The sequence below is a fragment of the Pholcus phalangioides genome, unplaced genomic scaffold (assembly GCF_987345545.1).
Source record: "Pholcus phalangioides strain wild (caught in Gottingen) unplaced genomic scaffold, Ppha-v1.0 ptg000011l_1, whole genome shotgun sequence".
Classification (NCBI taxonomy): Eukaryota; Metazoa; Arthropoda; class Arachnida; order Araneae; family Pholcidae; genus Pholcus; species Pholcus phalangioides.
In genome coordinates this window covers 49999023-50020507 of record NW_028301604.1, presented here as the reverse complement: position 1 = coordinate 50020507, position 21485 = coordinate 49999023, and the positions used below count along the sequence as shown (strand labels likewise).

Here is a 21485-nt window from a genome sequence, read left to right as displayed (position 1 = left end):
GGGATGACATAATGACAGAGCATCTTGGGTGTAGTACTCAAAATACTCATGCGGACAATGCACCCTACTCAACAGGTAGTTTATATGCCACTTTATGTCAAGTTGTCCAAATATGCCTTTGAAATCCTGTTGAAAAAGTGCCCAGTTAGTAATGAGAACCTCATTGCTTTTAAACCTTTGTCATGCTGTGCCAGTCATGCAGAACACAACATTAGCTAGGGAATCAAATCAACCCAATGGTTGTAATTAGAGATCTTTTCATAATCTTTCAGCCACATCTGAGTTTTCACCATGAATACCAGACCTGGGATATATACACCAGGAGCAGGTTGAATAGATAAGAACTAACAACTCACCTTTCTGATTCTTGGGCATACCCATCACACACTGGAGTCTTTTATTCAAGTCACGCAGTGATGAAGGAAACTCAGAACTCAGCCCTTTAAATCTACGGCTGCTGCTTAAAGTTTTACATAACTCTGAAGTACCCAGCACCTCCAAGATGCCATGTAGATATACAGAATGTCCTGTAAGTACTAACTATTTCTTTTATCTTACTAACTATTCATTATAGAGATGTAGTTCCAGTTTATAAAAAATGCTCAAAATGTGTTGAGGAACCACCTGTACCTATTTTGACAATGAAAACAGTGTGCCACAAAATAAAAAAAAATCTAAATTTTTATACAGTCCCCTTGTTCTATAACTTCCAATTAGAAAGTTATTGCCCTGTCACTCCTAAGGCCAACAAAAGAAAATTCATGTTTCCAAGTGCAATATTCACTGAGATATTTGAATTAAAAAACAGGAAAAAAACCAAAACGAGCTTGTTGGTTAGTTTATGCTGCTTTCCCCCTTTTCTGAATTCAAATGTAACAGCCAATATTGCACTTGGAAACATTGAATGTTTTCTGCTGGGCTTAGAAGCAACAGGGCAACAACAGAGTGATTCCTGAACACATTTAGAGCATTTTTCTATATTGAAACCATACCACTATGACAAATGGTTGATGAGATAAGGGCAGAGTTAGGACTTTCAGGACACCCTGTACAACAGACAAGGGGTAGTACTAGGATTGTGTTTATTTTAGGTTATTTCTTAGAGAGCACAAAGATATATCACTCACTCACACTTGATGCTGAACATAAACAGTCCAGAAATAACATTACAGAAAAATAAAACTATAAAAGAAGGTAAAATATGGCTTTATAAAAAATAACTTTGGTCTAGCAAATGCTCTTTATAATTTGTCTCCCATTAGAATATTATTACATAAGTATACGTGAAATGTATGAAGACCATTTCTCAACTGGTATAGCAAACACAAGGGCGTAGCGAGGGGGGGGGGGACTTGGACCCGAAATGTGAGAAAATGACCGAAAAAAGGGAAAAAGATGGCCAAATCCATTTTTCTGTCACTTTGGTCCCCCCCCCCCACGAACGAAATTTCTGGCTACGCCCCTGAGCAAACACATTTTAATATGATTGTTATGCATTATGCAAGGCGTCAGGTAGGGTTGGGTTTCTTCCGAAAGAAACCTATTTCTTCTGAGACAATGAAAGAAACTGGAAGAAAATAAGAACGTGCACTAATTATTGTTTAGTTAAAATACATATAATTAATTCCTATTATTTCACCTCAGTGATTGTGATATAATAAGTAATGTTTCAAAAACAATATTTTTTAAACATTTAATTATAAATATCTCACCAAGAGATGTGCAATATTTAATTTTCCAATATTTATTTTCCCCCGGGGCCCTAGGATATTCCAGGGGGACCACGGATGAAAATCTTGCAAAAGGGGAGCCACGGCTACTGATTTGCGGGCCACGAAGAAATTTGTGACATTAAATTTTTTTTAGTCACTCTGACTAAAAACATTTTATTTCAAACAAAATGCATAGAATATCTTTTTCATCATCCAAGTAACATTAACACGAGGAAGGAGATAAAAAAAGTGGTTTATGTAATCTCGGTGGTTTTACGACTTCGGGGGGGGGGGGGGTGACAGTAGGCCCTGACACAAACTATAGAAGAGGTTTAAGCAAAATGGAGTAACTGTAAAGACAGAAAATTGTGTGTTCAGACTTTTCACTCAAAGAGGGTTGCCATAAAGAAAACAGACAAAGATTTATTGACCATTCATTGACATTCTTTTGAGTGATGGTAGTAAATGTAATCCAAGAAGTAGATGGGTGAAAATTCAACGTTGAATTTTCCCTCTTTCCAAAATATATCTTCGCAACAGCCAGTTGTTAAAAAAAACCTTCATATAGTAGCGGAGAGTGACGTCATCCTTGATTACACATATATTCTGGTTGAAGAATGCGATAAGAATGCATACATCGCAAATCTGGTTTCGTGTAATCTTATGTATGTACAGGAGCACCAGGTAATCGTGCACTCTCATCCTTTCACATCTACAGGAAGTCTGCCTGGTCCATGCAAAATTGTCCATCTAATACAATATTAGAGATATATCTGTAGTGTGGTGTTGGTCCATCTTATTGTAGTTAACATGTTTACCCATTCCGGATGGCCAACACTATTGTGACTGGCTTCGGGCACGTTTTACATCCCAATAATATAACCTCTCGAAATCTATTCGTGTATAAATAAATTTTTTGAGCTTCTATTTGACTCATGGAAATACATGGGGGTGTTGCTATGGGAGGGTTGCAAAATTATGATTAAAAAATAAATAAATAATGCCGAAAAAAAATTTGACACCTTTTCGTCTGTAAAATGTAAACTATGGATGTATTGGATGGAATAATTCACAGAAGAAACTAATTTTTTCGATGCATTTCATCTTGCTGGTAACGCAACTAGATTAAAAATGAATGCGTGCCAGTTCATTTAAAACTGGTGGAATACGCACAAAGCCCAGGGTAGAAGTTTAGAGGCTAAATTGACCATGTTTCACCATATTACTTGTGGCATATACAAATCAGGGTTTTTTTGGGTCATTTTTCTGGTGTGGCTTACATGCCAGAGTATCACCCCTGGTGGGTCCCGTGACACTGCAGCTGACCATTACGTTGGCCCTCAAACAGAAATAAGTTTGCCACCCCTGCCTGTTACAGTTGATAAAATCTTCTTGTACCAGCAGTAAATTATGATTGCATGAAAATGAAATTAAGTAATTTTTTACAAATCAGTTTTTTACATTTCTTCCACATCCAGTGTGGTTTTCCTGCTGTTTTTTCCAACTGAAAAGAAACTTCCTAACCCTGGCAGCAACATACCTGATGAACTTTGTAGATGTGTTGAAATGCTTTTAACCATTCACTTGGCCAATTAATTTTTTCTTTTTCCCCTTTTTAAAAAAGTTCGAAGCTAATAAAATATATATGGGTTTAAAATTTTTTATGAATACACTGAAACTGACTCATTACTTCTTTGACCGTTTTTGAATCATCAAAAAAAAAAAAAAATTAAAATAACTACTGATTAGTTTTCAAAAACTGAAATAATTAGACCACCAAAACATCACGACCTATGCTGCCATAGCCAGATGACTAGTAAAGCACTTCAAGTTCTGCAAGACTCAAAAGAATTTTCTTGTCCTTTATAAGTGTGTGTGCATTCATTTTAAGTTGAGAAATGGATTACAGAATACAACTGCTAAAACACATTTGTTTTTCAATGTTGCACTGCAGTGAGGAAAATCGGGATTTTGATATTTTCTGATATTGTAATTATTACCTATAATAATAATCTTTTTTCTAATGATCCTTAACATAGTTAATACTCTTTGAAAGTATAAAAAAACAAGGACTATTCAAGTACTTTCCCAGGCTGAATTAAAAATTCAAGGACTTTCATATCACGGTGGATAAAAACCATGCAAAAAATTCAACATTTACTCATTTTTAATTTAGTGTTTGAAAATAATTTATTAAAGATATATAATTTTTAAAACAAAATTATAGTTCTCATTTTAACTTGTTCAAAATATCAATTTCTAAAGATCTTGCTTCACAAAAACAAACAAAAAACATTTTAGTTTAGTATATAAACAAACATTCAAGCAGAAATAATTTTATATTTGAAACAATATTGGAATTTGCCTTCAATAATAAAATCAAAGCCTGTAGTCATATATGTAGGGTGACATACGACCCATATTTCCTGGGACATTCCCATAATTTCATATATTTTTTGGCCAGATTGACTTTTTCACAAAAATGTTCCATTATTTCACATGTACAGGGTGAATCGACCTATTCTGCTAAACAAAAGGGAGTGATAGACAAGTTCAAGTGGATCATGAAACACCCTACCAATCCTGTCCTATCTCAAACCGTTCTTGAGTTATGGTGGATAATCTATTATGGAAGTGTCAAGTCTAAAAAAACAGCATTTGTGACGTTTCTAAGAGACCTACACGCAAACTAAGCACATATTTGGAAAGAACATAAAAAATCATAAGATGACATCATTTCCATCAAAATATCTGGATTTATTGGCAAGCTACAAGAAGAGCTGAAAGATTGGCAAAGTTCAAAATCAAATTGTCACCAAAATTTTCATTGGCACTTATGCTAATACCCTTCTAGCTACAATTGGTAAAATTTACCAAAAACTTGTCCATTGCACCAGCTTTTGAAAGAGCCTACAATAAACCATATCATATTCTGGTTCAGGAGAAATTTAGCCCTTTGTTCACAATACATCACTGAAATCTGCATTCGTTGAAGTAATTTCAGTAGGTTTAGGTGACAATTTCATTTTTCACTTTAATTTCGCAGCAATTGAGGCTTGCCATTAAATACAGATAGATGTTGATGATCCTTTAATATCATCTTATGATTTTTCTGCAAAATTAAATTAGCAAAATCCGAATTTTTGTTGAATATCTACTTCGGCGAATTTATCTTACATTGTAGTATAAATGATGAATATGAAAGGAAGACTGGTTTCTTCTGCTTGGAAGAAGCAGGGTTGAGCAGTTTTTTCCAAGCAGAAGAAACTTTTCTTTCTCAACCAAGCACAACTCAGGTCTATCACCATCTATGGGCAATTTACTATCTAATGTGTTGTGCCAGAAGTGCAACTGTGTGTGCACCTAAGTCTGAGTGCGTATGTAGTGTTGTGATTGATTTTTCAGTGCCGCCATCTATATTTCAGGAGTGAAGTGAGTGATGTGTTATAATTGAATTACATTTTTCCTGTTTGTAGGTCTGTTGCTCTCTGTGGCGAGACTTTTTAAATGGGAGATTGGCTTGCATTCGTGCCTCGAAGTTGGGAACCACAGAAAACCAGCTTCAGCAGCAGGAGAAACTAGCCAACTTTGCAAAAGACTGGCACAGTTATTAACTTGCATACATAATTGAATTTGTGAAATCAAATGTACTTGATATTATAAAAATATACACTTGCTATATCTAAAGCATAAATTAAAATTGTACGATGAATTATTGAAAGAAAACTAGTTTCTTCCAGCCAGTTTTTTTTCTACTCTGGAAAGAACTGTCCAACCCTGGAGATGTCAGAGACAACAATGGCATCAGGAGACCAAGTCATTGACCACTTCACATTTAACATGTAAAGTTTCTCCAATCACAAAATTTGAAATAAAAGAAATGAATTTGAACAAAAAAAAAACTAATTGAAACAAGTGTAATAAGGTATGAATGCAAAAAAAGTTCAACTGCTTGATCAATGGAAATTGCAATTTTTTATTTTTATTTTGATGGAACTCTTACTTACATAAATCTGGTCCCTGCTATATCGAAGTCTCACATTATTGAGCAAAGTAGCTTCATTTAGGTACATCAGACTACCTACATATTCCAGAAGACAATTCATTTTTGAATCATTGTACTAAGAATTCATAAAAATATGATTAACATGGACCTGCTGCAAATGGAAATTGAAAATAAAAACATGAAAAACATCTTACTTCAACTACCACTTATTAAAATGAAATTTATAAAGTTTTAAATGATGTGTGATTTGTTGTGTTTGACTGCTGATATAATTTAACACATAAAAAAAATTATGTTGGCTGAGCCAGATGGAAAGAGAACCAAATATCACACCAAGACTCGCGGAAGAATCATACAGGTTTTTTTTTTCTTTTTAGTTACTTTCCAGGAAAAATTTATGAAAATAAACAAAAATTTTTTAATCATTTTCCAACTCTTTTTTTTAACCCTCTGTTGGGCATAATGTGTTTGTCAGGCATCATCATCATCTGGTGTCCCATAAGGGAAAGACTAGGCAAATTTTACCCATTGCTCTAACACCAAGTGGTTTAACATGAGTTGTGGGTCATGTGAAAATGAACAGAAACATTATTCTGTGGAAATTCCCAGAGTTTGGTGGCTGCTCTGGGGACTAAAGTTATGGTATCTGTTACCACATTATATTGAATCTCTGTATGTGGGAGATTATGGAAAACCGCAACCGATAAAGGCCATATCAGAAAATTTGAGGCTGCTCCTGTCTGCGGTGCCCTTTTTAGAAAAGGAGCAGAGGTGGTCTCTGAGTGAAGTTATTAAATAGTAATGCATGAGAGTTCAAGTTAGAGCAGAATTGGAACTCACCATGAATTTAGGTTTTTAGTGTAATTGAGAAAATTTACCAGGTTGTAAATGTTGGGAGCATTAACAACTTCACTTAGTGTCATTTGATGATCAACAAAGTAGTTCCTTCTCGGGGTACAGAAGGCGGGACATCGTCCCACATAGTGGAGTGGAGTTTCATCTTCTTCTTCACACGCAGGACAAATAGGTGAATCTACATAGCCACAGTTGTGTAGGTGTTTGGCTAGGTTAGCATGACCAGTGATGATCTGTATAACCCGTCGAATTTGTTTCCTGTTCAATGAGATAAGTTTTTTGGCAATATTCGGATGGGTTCTCAAGGCCAACTTGGCCTGTCTGCAGTCCTGCCTTGAGTTCCATTGCCGCATGTGCTTCTCTTCTATCCATTGTTTGACATCTGCTTTGATGGTTGCCATCGAAACTGGATAGAAAGGTTCAGGTCCAGATAGCTTCATGTTTGCTGCCTCTTTGGCTATCTGGTCTGCGAGTTCATTTTCCTGGAAATTTACGTGACCAGGAACCCAGTAAAGGTTGATGTTGTTGCCCAATGCTGCCAAGTTATTCAGCATGTCAGTGCAGTATTTTACACACAGTTGGAACTTGAGGAAGTTGTCAAGAGCCAACAGTGCTGCTTGGCTGTCAGAGAAGATAACAATTTGTTTGCCATGATACCCTTTGGTAATCAGACTTTCAGCCAGTATGGCTATTGCTAATACTTCAGCTTGAAAGACTGTGGACGTTTTGCCTAGATACAAATGTATCTTATGGTAGTCGTGATCCACTCCAAAGATGCGGAAAATTGCTCCAGCCCCAGTATCAGTAATCTCAGAGTCATCGGTGTAAAGCTCAATAACTCCTGTTGAGAAGTTATCAATTATGTGAGCAACTTCATTTCTTCTGGGTATGTGGATGGTGAAGCATTTAGTAAAATTTTTTGTTTTGGAGCAGGAGTCTTTTGGTATTAGTAGAGAGGGGATATGTACTTTTCCCAGTAGACAGCTGTGAAGGTGATTCTTGCAAGAAGGTTTGCATCCCATATAAGGTCGATTGCACCATGTACCATTTCTTTCCATCCTATACATGGTTTTAAGAGCTTCTCTTTGTAGGTACCATCTCAGAGGTGGTATCTTAAGAGTAGTTTCAAGGGCAATGGAGGGAGAGCTGGGTAAGGCTCCTGTAATAAGAATGCAAGCTAGTCTTGCACTTTTTGTAGGACAGTTTCATAGGAGGTCTTTGATAACTCCAGAGATGCCATACCACACAACCATAACTAAGCATTGGGCGTGCAATAGCAGTATAAATTCACTGAGTGGTTTTAGGGTTTAAACCCCAGGTTTTGCCAATAATTCTTTTGCATAGCATAAGTATATTAGTGGCACGTTTAGCTCGTTCTTGAATATGGGATTTCCAGGAGAACTTAGAATCCAAGTGACATCCAAGGTATTTCACTCTGTCACATATGATTATTCTTTTCTCTTGAGGGTTAAGTTTCCAATTTCCCATTTTCTGTTCCATGTAAAAATTACAATTCTGGTTTTTTCCGTGGAAAATGTTAGTTGGTGTTTGTCACCCCATCTGCTGACAGAGTTTAAAATTTGTTGAGCAAGAATCCTCATTGTGGATAAATCATACCCTTGAATGAGCACGACTAAGTCGTTTATATATGCCTGTGTATATCCTGGTCCTTTTATTAGATCAGAGAACTGAAGACCATGTTCCATAGTAAGGGAGAAATAATTCCTCCTTGCGGACATCCTCTTCTGATAGCTCTTTCAGCTTGGGCATCAAGAACACGAGCAGTGATTGTTCGGTTCCTGAGCATGTGATCGATCCATCTAGTTAACATAGGTGGAATATTAAAATCTATTAGTGCCTTACATACAGAGTCAAAAGCAACGTTGTCAAAGGCTCCCACAATGTCCAGAAAAATACCAACAGCAAATTGTCCATTGATAATTGTGTGTTTTCAATTCTCCAAATCAATTGATGAAGAGCAGAGTCAGTGGAAAACCCTGTATTAAAACCATGCTGGTTCACATTAATCTTACCCATTAAGAGAGGAATATCTTGAAGATGCCAGAGTATCAGTTTTTCCAGTAACTTTAACTGGAAAGAAGATAATGTAATCATTCTGAAGGATGATTTATAATAGGTGTCTTTTCCTGGTTTTGGTAGGAAGACACCTCTGGAGCTCTTACATACTTTAGGTATATATCTCAAAGCTAGGCTGGCTTTGAAAAGGTGAATCAGCTTGATGCCTATAACTTCCCATACTTTTTGTAAAAAGATAGGATATATTCCATCTGTGCCTGATGACTTGAAGGGAGAAAACCCCTCAAGGCTTCGGTACATTTGTCATATTCAACTATCATGTTGGCTATTGATGTGTCTACTGGTTTCAGGATGGGCCTAGTCTGTACACTACAGTCTGGTTCCGTTAGTCTGCCTAGGTGATATTCCAGAAGACATTCCAGCGTCTCCACTGGACTGGCAGTATAGTTACCATCTGGTTGTTCTATAACATTAATTTTATCATAGGAATAGTTTTTGATCAATTTAGTAACCTTGGCAGTTTCTGACAGTGAATTCATCTCTGTGCAAAACTTCCAAGAACTATTTTTCACTTTTCTTTCTTTTTTGAACTTTCTTTGAACTTCCTTATAGTAAGTCCAATTCGATTCAAGTTTAGTCCTAACCACCTTCCTGTGTGCCTTCGTTTCTTTACGAGAAGGAGTTCAAGATCTTTAGTCCAACAATTTTTTGAGTAGACTGTTTGTCAGGCAACATCATAAACTAGTTATATACTGCACCTGATGTGGGATTCCCACTCAAAAAATAGAAAAATGAAGAAAAAGTCGGACTAAAAAGTAGGACAAGAAGGATAACCCCCCCCCCCCAGACACCATAATTATACCATAATATTAAAAAAATCCCTAAAAAAATTTTTTTTAATAAAAAAATTAATTGTTTTTTTGTAGCACTATTTCAGTATCCTACAAGATTGATTCAAGCCAAAGCAAAATGACAGAAATGACTTAGTTACAAAACAATTTCGGGACAAAACACAGATAATTCTTTCCTGTATCTCTTCACAATATATTATATTACATTTTTTTTTGGAATCTTCCCCAGTTCATTCTGTCAACTCTCTGACAATGAACAGCAAATGAAGGTATGCAAGTTTTTTAAGTATGACTCGTTTTCGAGACCCTTTCAAAAGCACAGTGGAAAATGTGTAAATTACAAGGTCTGATGTAAATAAGTCAAGGTGAACTGGATGGTTTTACTGAGTTGTCCATCTCTTTTTTTAAAGGGCTCTTTTTGCATTTTTACATTCCAATGTTCAATACTGTTTTTGACAAACGAAGCAATTTCATTTCTAGTTCTTTGCTGAGCACTGTAAATATTGTTTATGTCTCTGTTTGCCCCCAGGCAATTGATGTTCTGGGGTCCCCTCTACCTAATTGAAAATACCAGAAGTATAAGTTCAACACATTCACACACATACCTTCAAAAATCATAATATCCCAGATATCATTATTATGAAGCTCTCTAAGGAACTGAGGAATTGGGCTGAGCCCAGGTAGACTCCATATTAAGACAGTCCAGTTTGTAAGCACTTGCTTAATTGATGCTGTTAAATCTAGGCTCATCATGTAGTACAGAAATTCTCAAATTTTGAGCAGAAACTGCTATTGCCAGTCACAAGAATGTCGAAATGTTGAGAAATTCTCAGTAACAAGCTTTTTTTTTTCTCAAGTACCTTGTTGAAAGAAATAGAGTATAAGAGAAATGTCCCAAAGCAATATATGCTGAAATCTGTGATGAATGTTGCAGAACAATCTGGAAGAATTAAAAAAAAAAATACAGAAAACACTATTATGGAAACTTTTACTGCAGAGCATTTCCAGTCAGCTGAGGGCTTGTTGCAGAACAATGCAAAATACTCTGTTTTGGGGGGAAGAAGTGTGTATATTTTAGATGTTCAGGAGATGCTAAAGTGGTTTGATTAACTCCTGATTTAGAGCATACATAAAATAAGACTTGATAAAGTCCAAATATTGATACAATACTTTTCAAATAAATGAGTTGATGCTGTGGACAAATGTTGCGTAATGCGAGATTCCTCATGTAATCATCATTTAAACCATAGTCTCCCAAACTTTTTGTTCCATCGCCCCCTTCATCAGAAATTTTTTCCTCTCATCGCCCCCCCAACTCAAGTAAACCCATAGGATGCTATGTTAAATCAGTAGGTTCTATCGCCCCCTTGGACTATTCCATCGCCAAAAACAATGATTTAAATCATTGAGCTGGATATAGAAGACACGTGATAAGCTCTAATGACTCATTTTAAGAAATCTGTATCTGTGGCATTTGTAATCATACACAAGATGTCCACTAAGCAAAAAAAAAAACTTGTCCTTTAGGAGAAAAAAAAAACAATTTTGAAAACTCCAAAATTTGTCCAAAGATGCTTTTCTAAGAGAAAGTGGCATTCCTAGAACATATTCGAACACCATTTTATCAGTAAGATCAATGGTAAAAGACTCAAATGAAAAAAAAAGCCACTGAGTTTCAATTTGAATGTTCAATTGAATGAATCGTATGGGTATTGATGGTGACTTTTCACAATTACCCATTATCAAAAGATGGAACAATGCATTATTAAAAAACATCATGAACTGTTTTAAAACATGCAGGGTTTAAATGTATTCCTCAGAATGATTAGTCATCAGATGATTTTTTAACAGATTTATTCAAATAGCACTGCGTGTCTATTTCTTTATTTTTCACCAAATCACACAAGCATTCTGAGACAAATAAAAAAATAATAATTATTATTAAAATCCACAAATCTTAATTAATGTATGGTAAATTACTATATATAAAGAAAAATTAAACTTAGAACTTTAAATTTTCTTATATGTACATTTCCAGAGCCTATTGTTACTTTAAAATCCAACTTACTCGCTATTAAGTAACTTTTATTCAGTCTCCAGGTAGTCTTATACCAGTGTTTCCCAAATTCAACAATATTGCTGCCTGGGGGGGGGGGGGAGAGATGGAATTTAGCAGAGAAGCAATAATAGTTATAGATGCAATTTAAGATCCTATGGGGTCGCTCAGGAATGGGAGATAGTACTTTGTGTACTTGGAGTTTGTGCTTTGAAAAATTTGGCTAGTACCATATAAAACATAAGTTTACATAATGTCATAACTTATTTTAGCAGGAATGGAGACTGATGTTTAAAAAACATTCAAATTATATATAAATCACTTATTCTCTTAAATTGAAATGCACAATAACTTACAATTATCATCCACATCTTTTGTTTCATCCTCAACAGATGCATACAGATGTTCATAAGGGACATTTACTATCTGAAACATAAAAATTCAGAATGTAAAATCTCATATCAAATCATAGATTACATTAGAAAGTCTGTAACTTTGCTTCATTTCTCATAACTAGGACCCAGATGTTGATATTTTCATTTTTCAGTAATTTTTCAAGTACTATTAAGGCATTTTTAGGATATTTTTTTCAAAATGGAAAAAAGTAGGCTACAATTTAAAAAAAAAACCATTACTTTCATCAATTAAACTTGTACAATAAAATTTCCCAATGGCCACTAATGGGACCGTAAAAATGTGGCCACTATTGGGAGTGGTAGTTTACTTTCTGGAGAAAAAAACTACTAAAATTTGCGATCCATGTACATAGCATGTGAAATGACAATCCATTCTGTAACTGATTACGATAGTTATATAATTGATTATATTAAAATATATTATAGTTTGAAAATATCATAATAATTAATTGATCTACTGCACTATTATGACATCTTAAAATTCAGGCTTGCAATGCTCAGGTAGACAGGGCCAGGTTAAAGTGTTTGAAGGCCTTAAGCACTTTAATGGTTTTGGTGCCCCTGGTCCCTAAAAGCATATTTTATTCGATGCTGCATCTGTAAATGAAAAAAAAAAAGAAAAAAAAAAAAAAAAAAAAGAGTACATGAAATTTTATATTCAGAAGTAACTATTCTAAGACAGAATTTTGATTTGAATATTTTTAAGCACAGACATTGAAAATCTCTCCTCCCCCTTTTTTTTCTGCTTGCAAAGTCTTTGATAATGTTCGAATTTTTTTTTTGGAACACCTTTGGAAGTTTTTCTTCATATTTCCAAAGAAGGCCGACCTTGGATTTCTAGACTTTTTAAAACATTTAAATGATAAAAAGATATTTTCTCCCATTGACTGCTTATTAGGATTGCACAAAGCGGCTTCAAAAGCAACCAGTGAATGGTAAAGCAACCACTAGCATGGCTGATATTACTCACAGGCATTGCTATATTTACAGGGGGGCTTAGCGGGCTATTGCTCAAAGCGGCAAGTTCAGAGAGTGGCAAATTTTAAGAATGAGTGGCTAAGAAAATAAGTACATAACGTGAGAATGGCGGCAAAATTTTGTAACCATGAACCCGGCCCTGTCTAGAGAGAGACTAGGTCAGGAATTGACCTAGAGCAGCGGTTCTCAATCCTTTTTACCTGTTCTTTGATACATTTTTGAGTTGTAATCTCTATTAGCATTTCTTTTACTTCTACTGTGGATCGAATAAAGCATCTTTATACCTATATTCCAGGAATTATAGATCGAACCACAAAAGGGTGTCTCTAAGCAATGTAGCCTATGCAGACTCAAAAAAAAAAAAAAATTGAAAAATATTTTTCTGAAAAATTTATACCTATCGATAAGCGTACTGGACTGAATGATATGCAGTGAAAGCCATGATTTTTTTAAAAACGCAATCCTCATGCACTCCTAAGAAATCCGTAAGATCTGTCCAGAGAATTTGTTAGTAGACATCCATGCCTGAATCGGGATTTGAACCCAGACCTGCACAATCAAAGGCTAGCTTCCTAGGCTAGGAATTTCTGATGCATTTCATCTGGCTGAGAACACAGCAGCAAATTTTTGGGGTTAGGCTTATTTGGCATAGGGGAGACAAAACTGTCTTGCACAGGTACTAATAATTAACGATAACACCCCTGAAACCATGCAGTTTATACGTTAATATCTCAAAGATTTGCACATTTTCAAGTTCACACCCTTATTCTGCAGAACTTGGCTTATTCTTAATATGTGGGTCTCACCTGGACACAACCAACACCACAGTAAAGATATTATTTCTAATGTGGTGTTGACACAACCCAAGGACCTCGTGACAATTAGATCTGCTTACAATTTGCAACAGTTAGTATGCAAATTGGTAGGTCAGTATTTTTAGCTGGTAGAGGGCCTCAGAACAGGGCCGTCTTAAAAGCACTATGGGCCCCGGGCTTAGTGATTTTTCTGAGGCCCTACTTGGCGAATTCTCGAAAATTTGAACCGGTTCTCATTTTTGTGAGGCTCATCTTTTCTTGAGGGCCATGCCCATGCATTAAGACGACACTGCCTCAGAAGAATCAGTTTGTCAAAAGGCTCTATCATGCTGTTAAAAAAGCCCAAGCTAACTATATAGAAAAGCTAACTATACGAAATAGAAATAGCATAAAATCTCAGTCCGAAAACTTGGCATTTACGTGATCCCTAGTTTGCAATATTATTAACTTTTCTGCATTTGTGCCATCCTTTTGATAAATCAAAAATTCTAGGATTTTCTGTCGGATGCTTGATGCTGGAAAATATTTGACATAAAAAAAATTGGTAACTTTTTGTGGAGCCACTTTTCCCCCTGATGCTCTAAGCACATGCTTATTTTGCTTAATCCGGCCTTGCAGCTAGAACACAAGTGAAAAAAAAACTGATATGGACCAAGACAGTGTACCAGGAACCCCAAATAGATCTTTGTTCACAATGGACCTTCAAATAGATCTTTCCAGGGCATTCGTAAGTCAAATCCAATAACTGAAGACATAGGCACTGGCATACATTATTGTTACAAAAAAATGACACATCCCTTTAAAAAATTTAATACCTTGAACATTTCTATTCCTATTTTGGAGCACCATCTTTTCGGACAGAACCATCCCTTGAAGTAAGAAGTGCCAAATAAATAAGGATTTCTAGTAATCGGATAACTTGCATATCTCTCTAGTGATTAGAGTGCCGACAACAGGTCTGTTCTGTTGTCCCCTATATATTATTCCTCCAAGTTTTTTTCCTCTCCACTGCTTTCAATATACCCATCTAACATTTGTATCCAGGGGAAAAAAAACATACACTATCTTTCCTCCCCTCATAAAGTTCGGTGAGTGGGAAAACTCCCTTAAAAATCAGCTCGAGAAGTATTTTTCTCATCATCGTACGCATATTTTTTTCCTGACCCTATGTCCAAAGTGGCCGTTATTCAGAAATTGTTGTTTGGAGGTATCTTGTAATGTTAAGTCTATGAGACACTTTAAGTTCCAACAAAATGTGACAGCTGTTCAGAGTATCATTATTCGAGGTGGCTGTTAGAGGAGGTTTTACTATATCTTAGTTTGTAGATGACAATTTTTAAAATCCATTCCAGGTAAATTTAGTTTATTTAGTAAAAATTCCAAGAGCTGGCCACACTTAACAAAACAATAAATGAAAATGAATTTAAAAAATTGTGATCTTGTCGCTGCATACAGTAAGATTTTGTATGGTTTTTTTTTTGGCTTGGGGAATATTGAAGAACTACTGATGACGTAAGATCAGTCATCAGCTTTCTGGTTTCCACCATTCAGTCCTTATAGAAACGTATGTGAAGCTTATTGATGCTATCGATAAAGTCAGTGTGCTAAAAGTGGGGTAGGCCAAATTACTATCATAAAATTTGAAAATATAATGGGGAAAAAGTGAACTTATGTTTGTAGAAAAAATGTTGATGTCTTTACAGGAACATCTAAAAGTTTTAAAATTGAAGAGAAATTAACACACTATAAGTAGATCAGACCCCCTTCACCGAAATATCCCTACTAAACTTCTCTCAACATCAACAGATGTTATCTTGTCTTTTTGGAAATTTCTATTTTGTCTTTAGCCCACCTAACCCATTTGTAAATTATGAATTGTTTATTTAAAACATTCTACTGGCGATTTTTGACAGAATGTAATGTTGAGAATTAAAATAATTTTCAATACATACTATACAAATTTTTTTTTCTTTGGCCTCCAGTCAATATAATATGTATGACTGGTTCAGTTTCTAAAGAAATTTGTTTTATTATTTTAACCACATTTATTGTTATTTTTGGAGAATATTTTAGTTTTTACGGCATTTTTTTCGAATTTTTTTAGTTTTTTGGAAATCTTTCAGGATTATTACCTGCAAAGTTATGATATATTTTCATAAATAATATTGCTTGAATGGTTAGCCTTAGAGACGTCATTCGTGGGGTTAGAAAACATTTTTTCCTCAAAATGTTTTTGAGATATGTACATGAAATTTTGTTTGGTTAACAAGGATGGTAGAAGTAATAAACAAATAATAATTGGAATCTGGGATGATGGGTTGCATTTCAGTATCTAGTTGAATGTTTTGACATCGGAGCGATCCAGTCTTATTTCTATGAATTTTACGTTGTGAGCCAGAATAAATATATTAACGGTCAAAAAAACCATTATTTTTTTTCTCCAGTACTTTAGTTCATATATTTAGGAGAAATTTAAAATAAAAGTTGTTTTGGTAACTGCCGTGCCTCTGGTCTAAAAATACGTTAGAAAAATTTTATTTTTTCTAATAAAAAATTCCCCAAAAACAAAGTTTACATAATTTTTTTGCATGTAAATTTCAAATATAAGTATGAATTATTTTTATTCATATTCTGTATGTTTTGTGAACACTTTAGTGAAAATTTCAATATGAATATATGTATATATTCAATGAATATATTGAAAATTAAAAAGTTACGATTTATTTTTTCAAACAATGCAGCTTAAAAATTGAGCCTCAGAAAAGTCATCTGCATCATTTTTTGTTAAATTTCAACATTTTTTTTCTCAAAAAGTTTTAAAGATATGCAAATATTTCACATGGTTAATAAAGGATGGTAAAAGCAACAAGTAAAAAAAAATCATTGAAATCTGAGACTATGGGTGTCATTTTGCCAGGTGATTTGAAATGGAATAACCATATATTATGTTATATTAACTATATAATTTACTAATATTATATTAATATTATAAAAGGTTTGGGGAAACTTCACATTAAAGGGTGAATTGGAACTCATTCCTGTGTACCCAGCACTCTTGATGGTGGTCTTGGCACCAGGTCCTGAATTCCATTGCAGTTTAGCAGAACTCCAAAAAACACATCAATTTCATACACATTATCTTTTGCAGATTAAATTACCCTAGTATCACAGCACCTATAGTTTGCAATTTACATAGAGTGAATGGCACCATATGGGGTAATGCCGCCATCCTATCTTACCTAAAAAAACTTATTTTGAGCGCTCATAAAAAGTGTGAAAGTGATGAAAAAAACTGAAGGTTTCAGAATTGCTCATATTAGTGGATTTCTGGTATAAGACTGGCTTTTAACTAAGCTCTTATGAAATGGGTTTTGGAATAAAATATAGAATAATATTCAATAATATTTTCTATACAAACTTTATTTGGTTCCTTTATCAACTGGACAGAAACTGCATCTGATCCAATATCACTTATTCTCCCTAATATATATCCATTGAGGGGATCTGGAATCCAAACTATAGGTGTCTCCATTTTCCTGAAAGAGAAAAACAAATATGGGTCATTCCCAAAAAAAAGTGTACGAAACATGTCAGAGACCAATTTTTTTTACCAAATTTCAGAGCATCCCGATAGTAATTTCAATTTTTTTTCTAGTTTTTAATTTAACCTTGTCAAATGGTATTTTATAATTTATTTCAGATGGTATCTAATAATTATAAAAATCAATTGCTTGTGTCAGCATTTTTGTGTGAAGATTTTATAAATTACTAATAGGAGACTGATTGTCAAATGATTCTTGATATTCTCTTTTTCGCCCCTTTTGTAAAGAACTATTATAATCAAATCTCATTAATAAGTCACTCTTGGGACACCAAAAATATAACCTCGTAAGCGGAGTGACTCGTTAAATGGAGTAAGCCACGGACCTTCCTTCGGCCCAGAAAAAAGACCCAAATTTTAACTGCACGAAATGCAAATTTTTTGGGAATGTACAGTGAAACCTGTATGAAACCAATCGAGCCTAAAATACTGCAGTACCATCTTAATGCATGGGAGAGAAGATGTGGGCCTCAGAAAAATAACTGAATTTTCGAAAATTTTCCAGGCAGGGCTTCAGAAAAATAATTTGGCCCAAAGACCCATGATGCTCTTAAGACAGTCCTGAAATAATGTTCTGTTTTAGACAGATTTCCATTTTATAAAGGTACAAATCAAAACACTAATCATTGAATAGATTATATTTTGATTCTGTTAAAGACAGGTTTCTGTCTCACACAATACTTGTTTTAGACAGGTTTTGCTGTACTTATGCAGTTAATTTTGAACTTATGGGAAAAATAAGTTTAATATTTTTATGCTTCAGAGGCAGGCTGTACATTTTTTTTGGTGGGCGGGGGGAAAGGATACACAATGATGAATTAGAGCAGCGGTTCTCAACGTTTTTTGACTAGCGGAGCCCCTTTAAGAAAACAAGAACTATGGCGGAGCCCCATAGGCCAATTTTTTAATTATTAATCAAAGTTACTGATTTATTTTTACTATTTAAAAATATTTATAATTATTAAAATTTTTTTTAAATTTTCCTTGAGCAGCCGCGTAGCCCCTGGAGAGTGCACAAGGAGCCTTAGGGGCTCCGCGGAACACAGGTTGAGAACCGCTGAATTAGAGCAATAGTGAGGGTACAAGGACCCTCTTCCAGAGAAATTTTGACTTAATTTACAAAAAGTATTTCAAATTAAAGTAATTGATTAATATTAGAAGAACCGATACCAGTCAACATGACAGCTGATTTCAATATAAAATCTTGATTTTAGTAATTTTATCATGTTCAAGTATACATATGTAGAAAAGCTACAAAATATGGAAAAAATATGATTTTCTCAGACATTTCATTATAAATCTGGTGTCTTTTTCCTGATACATTAATGAATGTCAGAACTCTGCAGCTAGACATTCCGCTGCAGAGATCTCTTCCAGTACAGCTTCTTGGATAACTCCGAAATATTTTTCTTGATACAATAGCACTGGTGTGTGCAATCTAAATACAGATTTCTGAACAAATAACATTCACTAAGCTTTTCAGCTAATTTCAACAAGTAAATTTCAGTTTTTTTTCCTACTAATCGACCAAGCATTTAGTGAGGCTAAAGGTCAAAACACACCACACTGATGTGACGTGAGAAAAAATTCCACGTCACATAATTTCCATTAATCAGAATTCACGTAATGTCACAGTGTAGTGTTTCAGCTTTAAGTCAAATGTTGTAGGAAATGCGAATAGGCAAATGAATGATATTCGAATGGAATGCTTTCAGGCCATCTGATCAACACAATACTTTGTTGCATTGTAAAACTGAATGAATTCAGGAGAATTTCTTGGTTCTAGAATACATATTTCAACATTTCGATGCACTGAACTTGGTAGAATAATTTTTATTAAAGGGGGGGGGGGTCCTAGTTGAATTTCACATGAAATTTCTTTCCGATCTTTAATTTACATTAAACACAGCAAGGCAGTTTTAACCAAGTATTGGTGAAGTAAAACTATCATCAAGTGGTCACACAGCTACTAGCTTCTAAATAGGATTCAGTGATTCCCATAGCAATATTTTTGGCTAAACTAGTATTTTTATTTCATCATTGGTTGTCAGTATGGATGCTTTTAATTAGCTGAAGCGAAATTGAAAAAATTTGCTGTCCCTGCAATAAAAGTGTCTGTAACCTTACTGGTCAAATTAACTGGTGGTCATGGTCATTTCAGGTGAAACTAATGTTTTTTCAAATTTTTTTTTTAAATTCTTTAAACTTGGACAGCATAATGTTGCAGTATTTTTAGGAAAAGTCGTGAAATTTCAACATTCTAAACAATCTTGTTCATTATGAAAACGGAGCGAGATCGAAAACGGTCAAAATGATGGGCTTGGTCATTCTAGTGTTAAAAGAGCATAGAAAGTTTTTCCCTTGATATTTTTGATCACTCCACACGAGGGGTGAATTACACTGCTAATTCATGTTTCAAGCGGTTTCATGATTGTGCTACCAAACTTTTGCAATCAATTAGTTTTATGTCAAAATATAAAAAATAATACTGGAATCTGTTGGTAGGAAACTCATGACACTAGTAAGAAATGAATGAATACCTCTCCACTATCGCAACAAATCAATTTCTCTTTTTCGTGAAACAATCGCTGTCAATTTGAACGGAGTATACTTAACTTCACTATTAAGATACAAAATTAAAAAAGTTAGATCGCACACAATTTATAAATCGTGTAGTTTGACACACAGTGTTACCCAGTGATCAGAGTTGCCAGGTCCTTAAAAAATTTCCAGCCAAAATCCTCTTCAAAAGTAGCCAAAAAGTAGCCCAAAATATTTGAACTTGTGCTGCCATCTATGAAGTAACAAGCGAGCTACAGTTTGACGATATTCTATCCTGCAAAAGTGGCTTATAACTCTTTTCCTGTCACTAACTCCCCCCACTTTTCACTTTTTCGTGAAAAAATATGTTTTTTTTAGAATTTTGCGAAAGTCAGGGCTATACATTCTCTCTCCTGGAAAAACGGCCCAGATGTGGCCTCAAGTGTAGGCCGTCTTAAAAGCATCATGGGGCCCCCGGACAAATTGATTCTGCTCAGCCCTCTATTCAGACTGCAAATTCCAACTTACCAATTCACATGCTTAATCTCGCAAATCTTAACCATATATCATTTTTTATCCCCCCCCCCCGCTCTTCATTCAAGGCCTCCGTGACGTGCCCGGGTTGGCCCATGCGTCAAGACGACACTGCCTCAAATTGTGCATAGGTGCCTACGAAATTTGGTACAATGATTTTAAAAATTAGGTATGGGTCCCAGACCAGATTTTTCACGGTCTAGTAAACAAAAAATTTAAGAACTCTTCTGGGTTCCTGGCAGGGCCGTTTTAAGAGCATCATGGGCCCGAGAGCCAAGTGATTTTTCTTATTCCCTACATGGAAAATCCCCGAAAAATACAACTACCTCTCGTTTTTCTGAGCCCCCCCCCCCTCTTCTCTTGAGGCCCCGGGCCATGCTCGGGTGAGCCTATGCGTTAAGACAGAACTGGTTCCCGGGCTTGAGCCCTGCCAGCTCCACGCTTGTGGAGGCTACGGTTTCTTTCACAGGCTTCTGTGGTCTAGATACTGTTTCCCATCCGTCAGGCCAGAGCAACACCTTCTATAGCTGAAGGCCTCCGCGCGAAGCTCGTGACGTCACTGAAGTCTCCCTTATAGTGTTGGATATATTATAACCGATTGGCCGCGGTATCATGAAGGTTGGTTTTCAAACTTTGATCTAGAGCCTAGGACAGTTCCAAAGTTTTTGTTTTACGGTACCTTCAATCATTGGGTGGCAAAGACATTATGGTTGAAAGTTCTGGCTTTCCATAGTTGGGTGAGATGTTCCCACCCCTTCTGCCTTGTCAGGAAGAAAACACAACATGAGGTGGGGACTAAAGTGAAAAAAAGAAAAACTTCTTTGCTCGCAAGCAAAGAAAAATAGGGAGAAATTCGCCATGAACACAATTTTGGAAAAATCGCCCAAAAAACCGCCACCCGCCAAAGCCAAAAATTTCCCGCCGAACCGTTTTCAAACCAGCCCAATTTGGCGGGAAAACCGCCAATCTGGCAACTCTAGCCAAAATCCTCTTCAAAAGTAGCCCAAAATATTTGAATTCGTGCTGCCATCTATGAAGCAATGAGTGAGCTACAGTTTCACGATATTCTAGCCTGAAAAGGTG

At 35.4% G+C, this 21485-nt stretch overlaps 1 protein-coding gene across 2 annotated transcripts in view; it reads right to left on the bottom strand.

The window, feature by feature from the left end:
- jar (Myosin heavy chain 95F jaguar) overlaps window positions 1-20055 on the bottom strand; it is a 396549-nt gene extending 376494 nt beyond the window's left edge. For both annotated transcript variants that reach the window (XM_089239616.1, XM_089239617.1), the window contains exons 1-4: window positions 19868-20055; window positions 17145-17262; window positions 11874-11943; window positions 5720-5793 (exon numbers count right to left, since the gene is read on the bottom strand). In XM_089239616.1, the coding sequence (XP_089095742.1) occupies window positions 5720-5793; window positions 11874-11943; window positions 17145-17258 (258 nt within the window). In that variant the 5' untranslated portion in view covers window positions 17259-17262; window positions 19868-20055. The remainder of the gene's footprint in view (window positions 1-5719; window positions 5794-11873; window positions 11944-17144; window positions 17263-19867) is intronic.
- Window positions 20056-21485: the final 1430 nt, after the last annotated feature.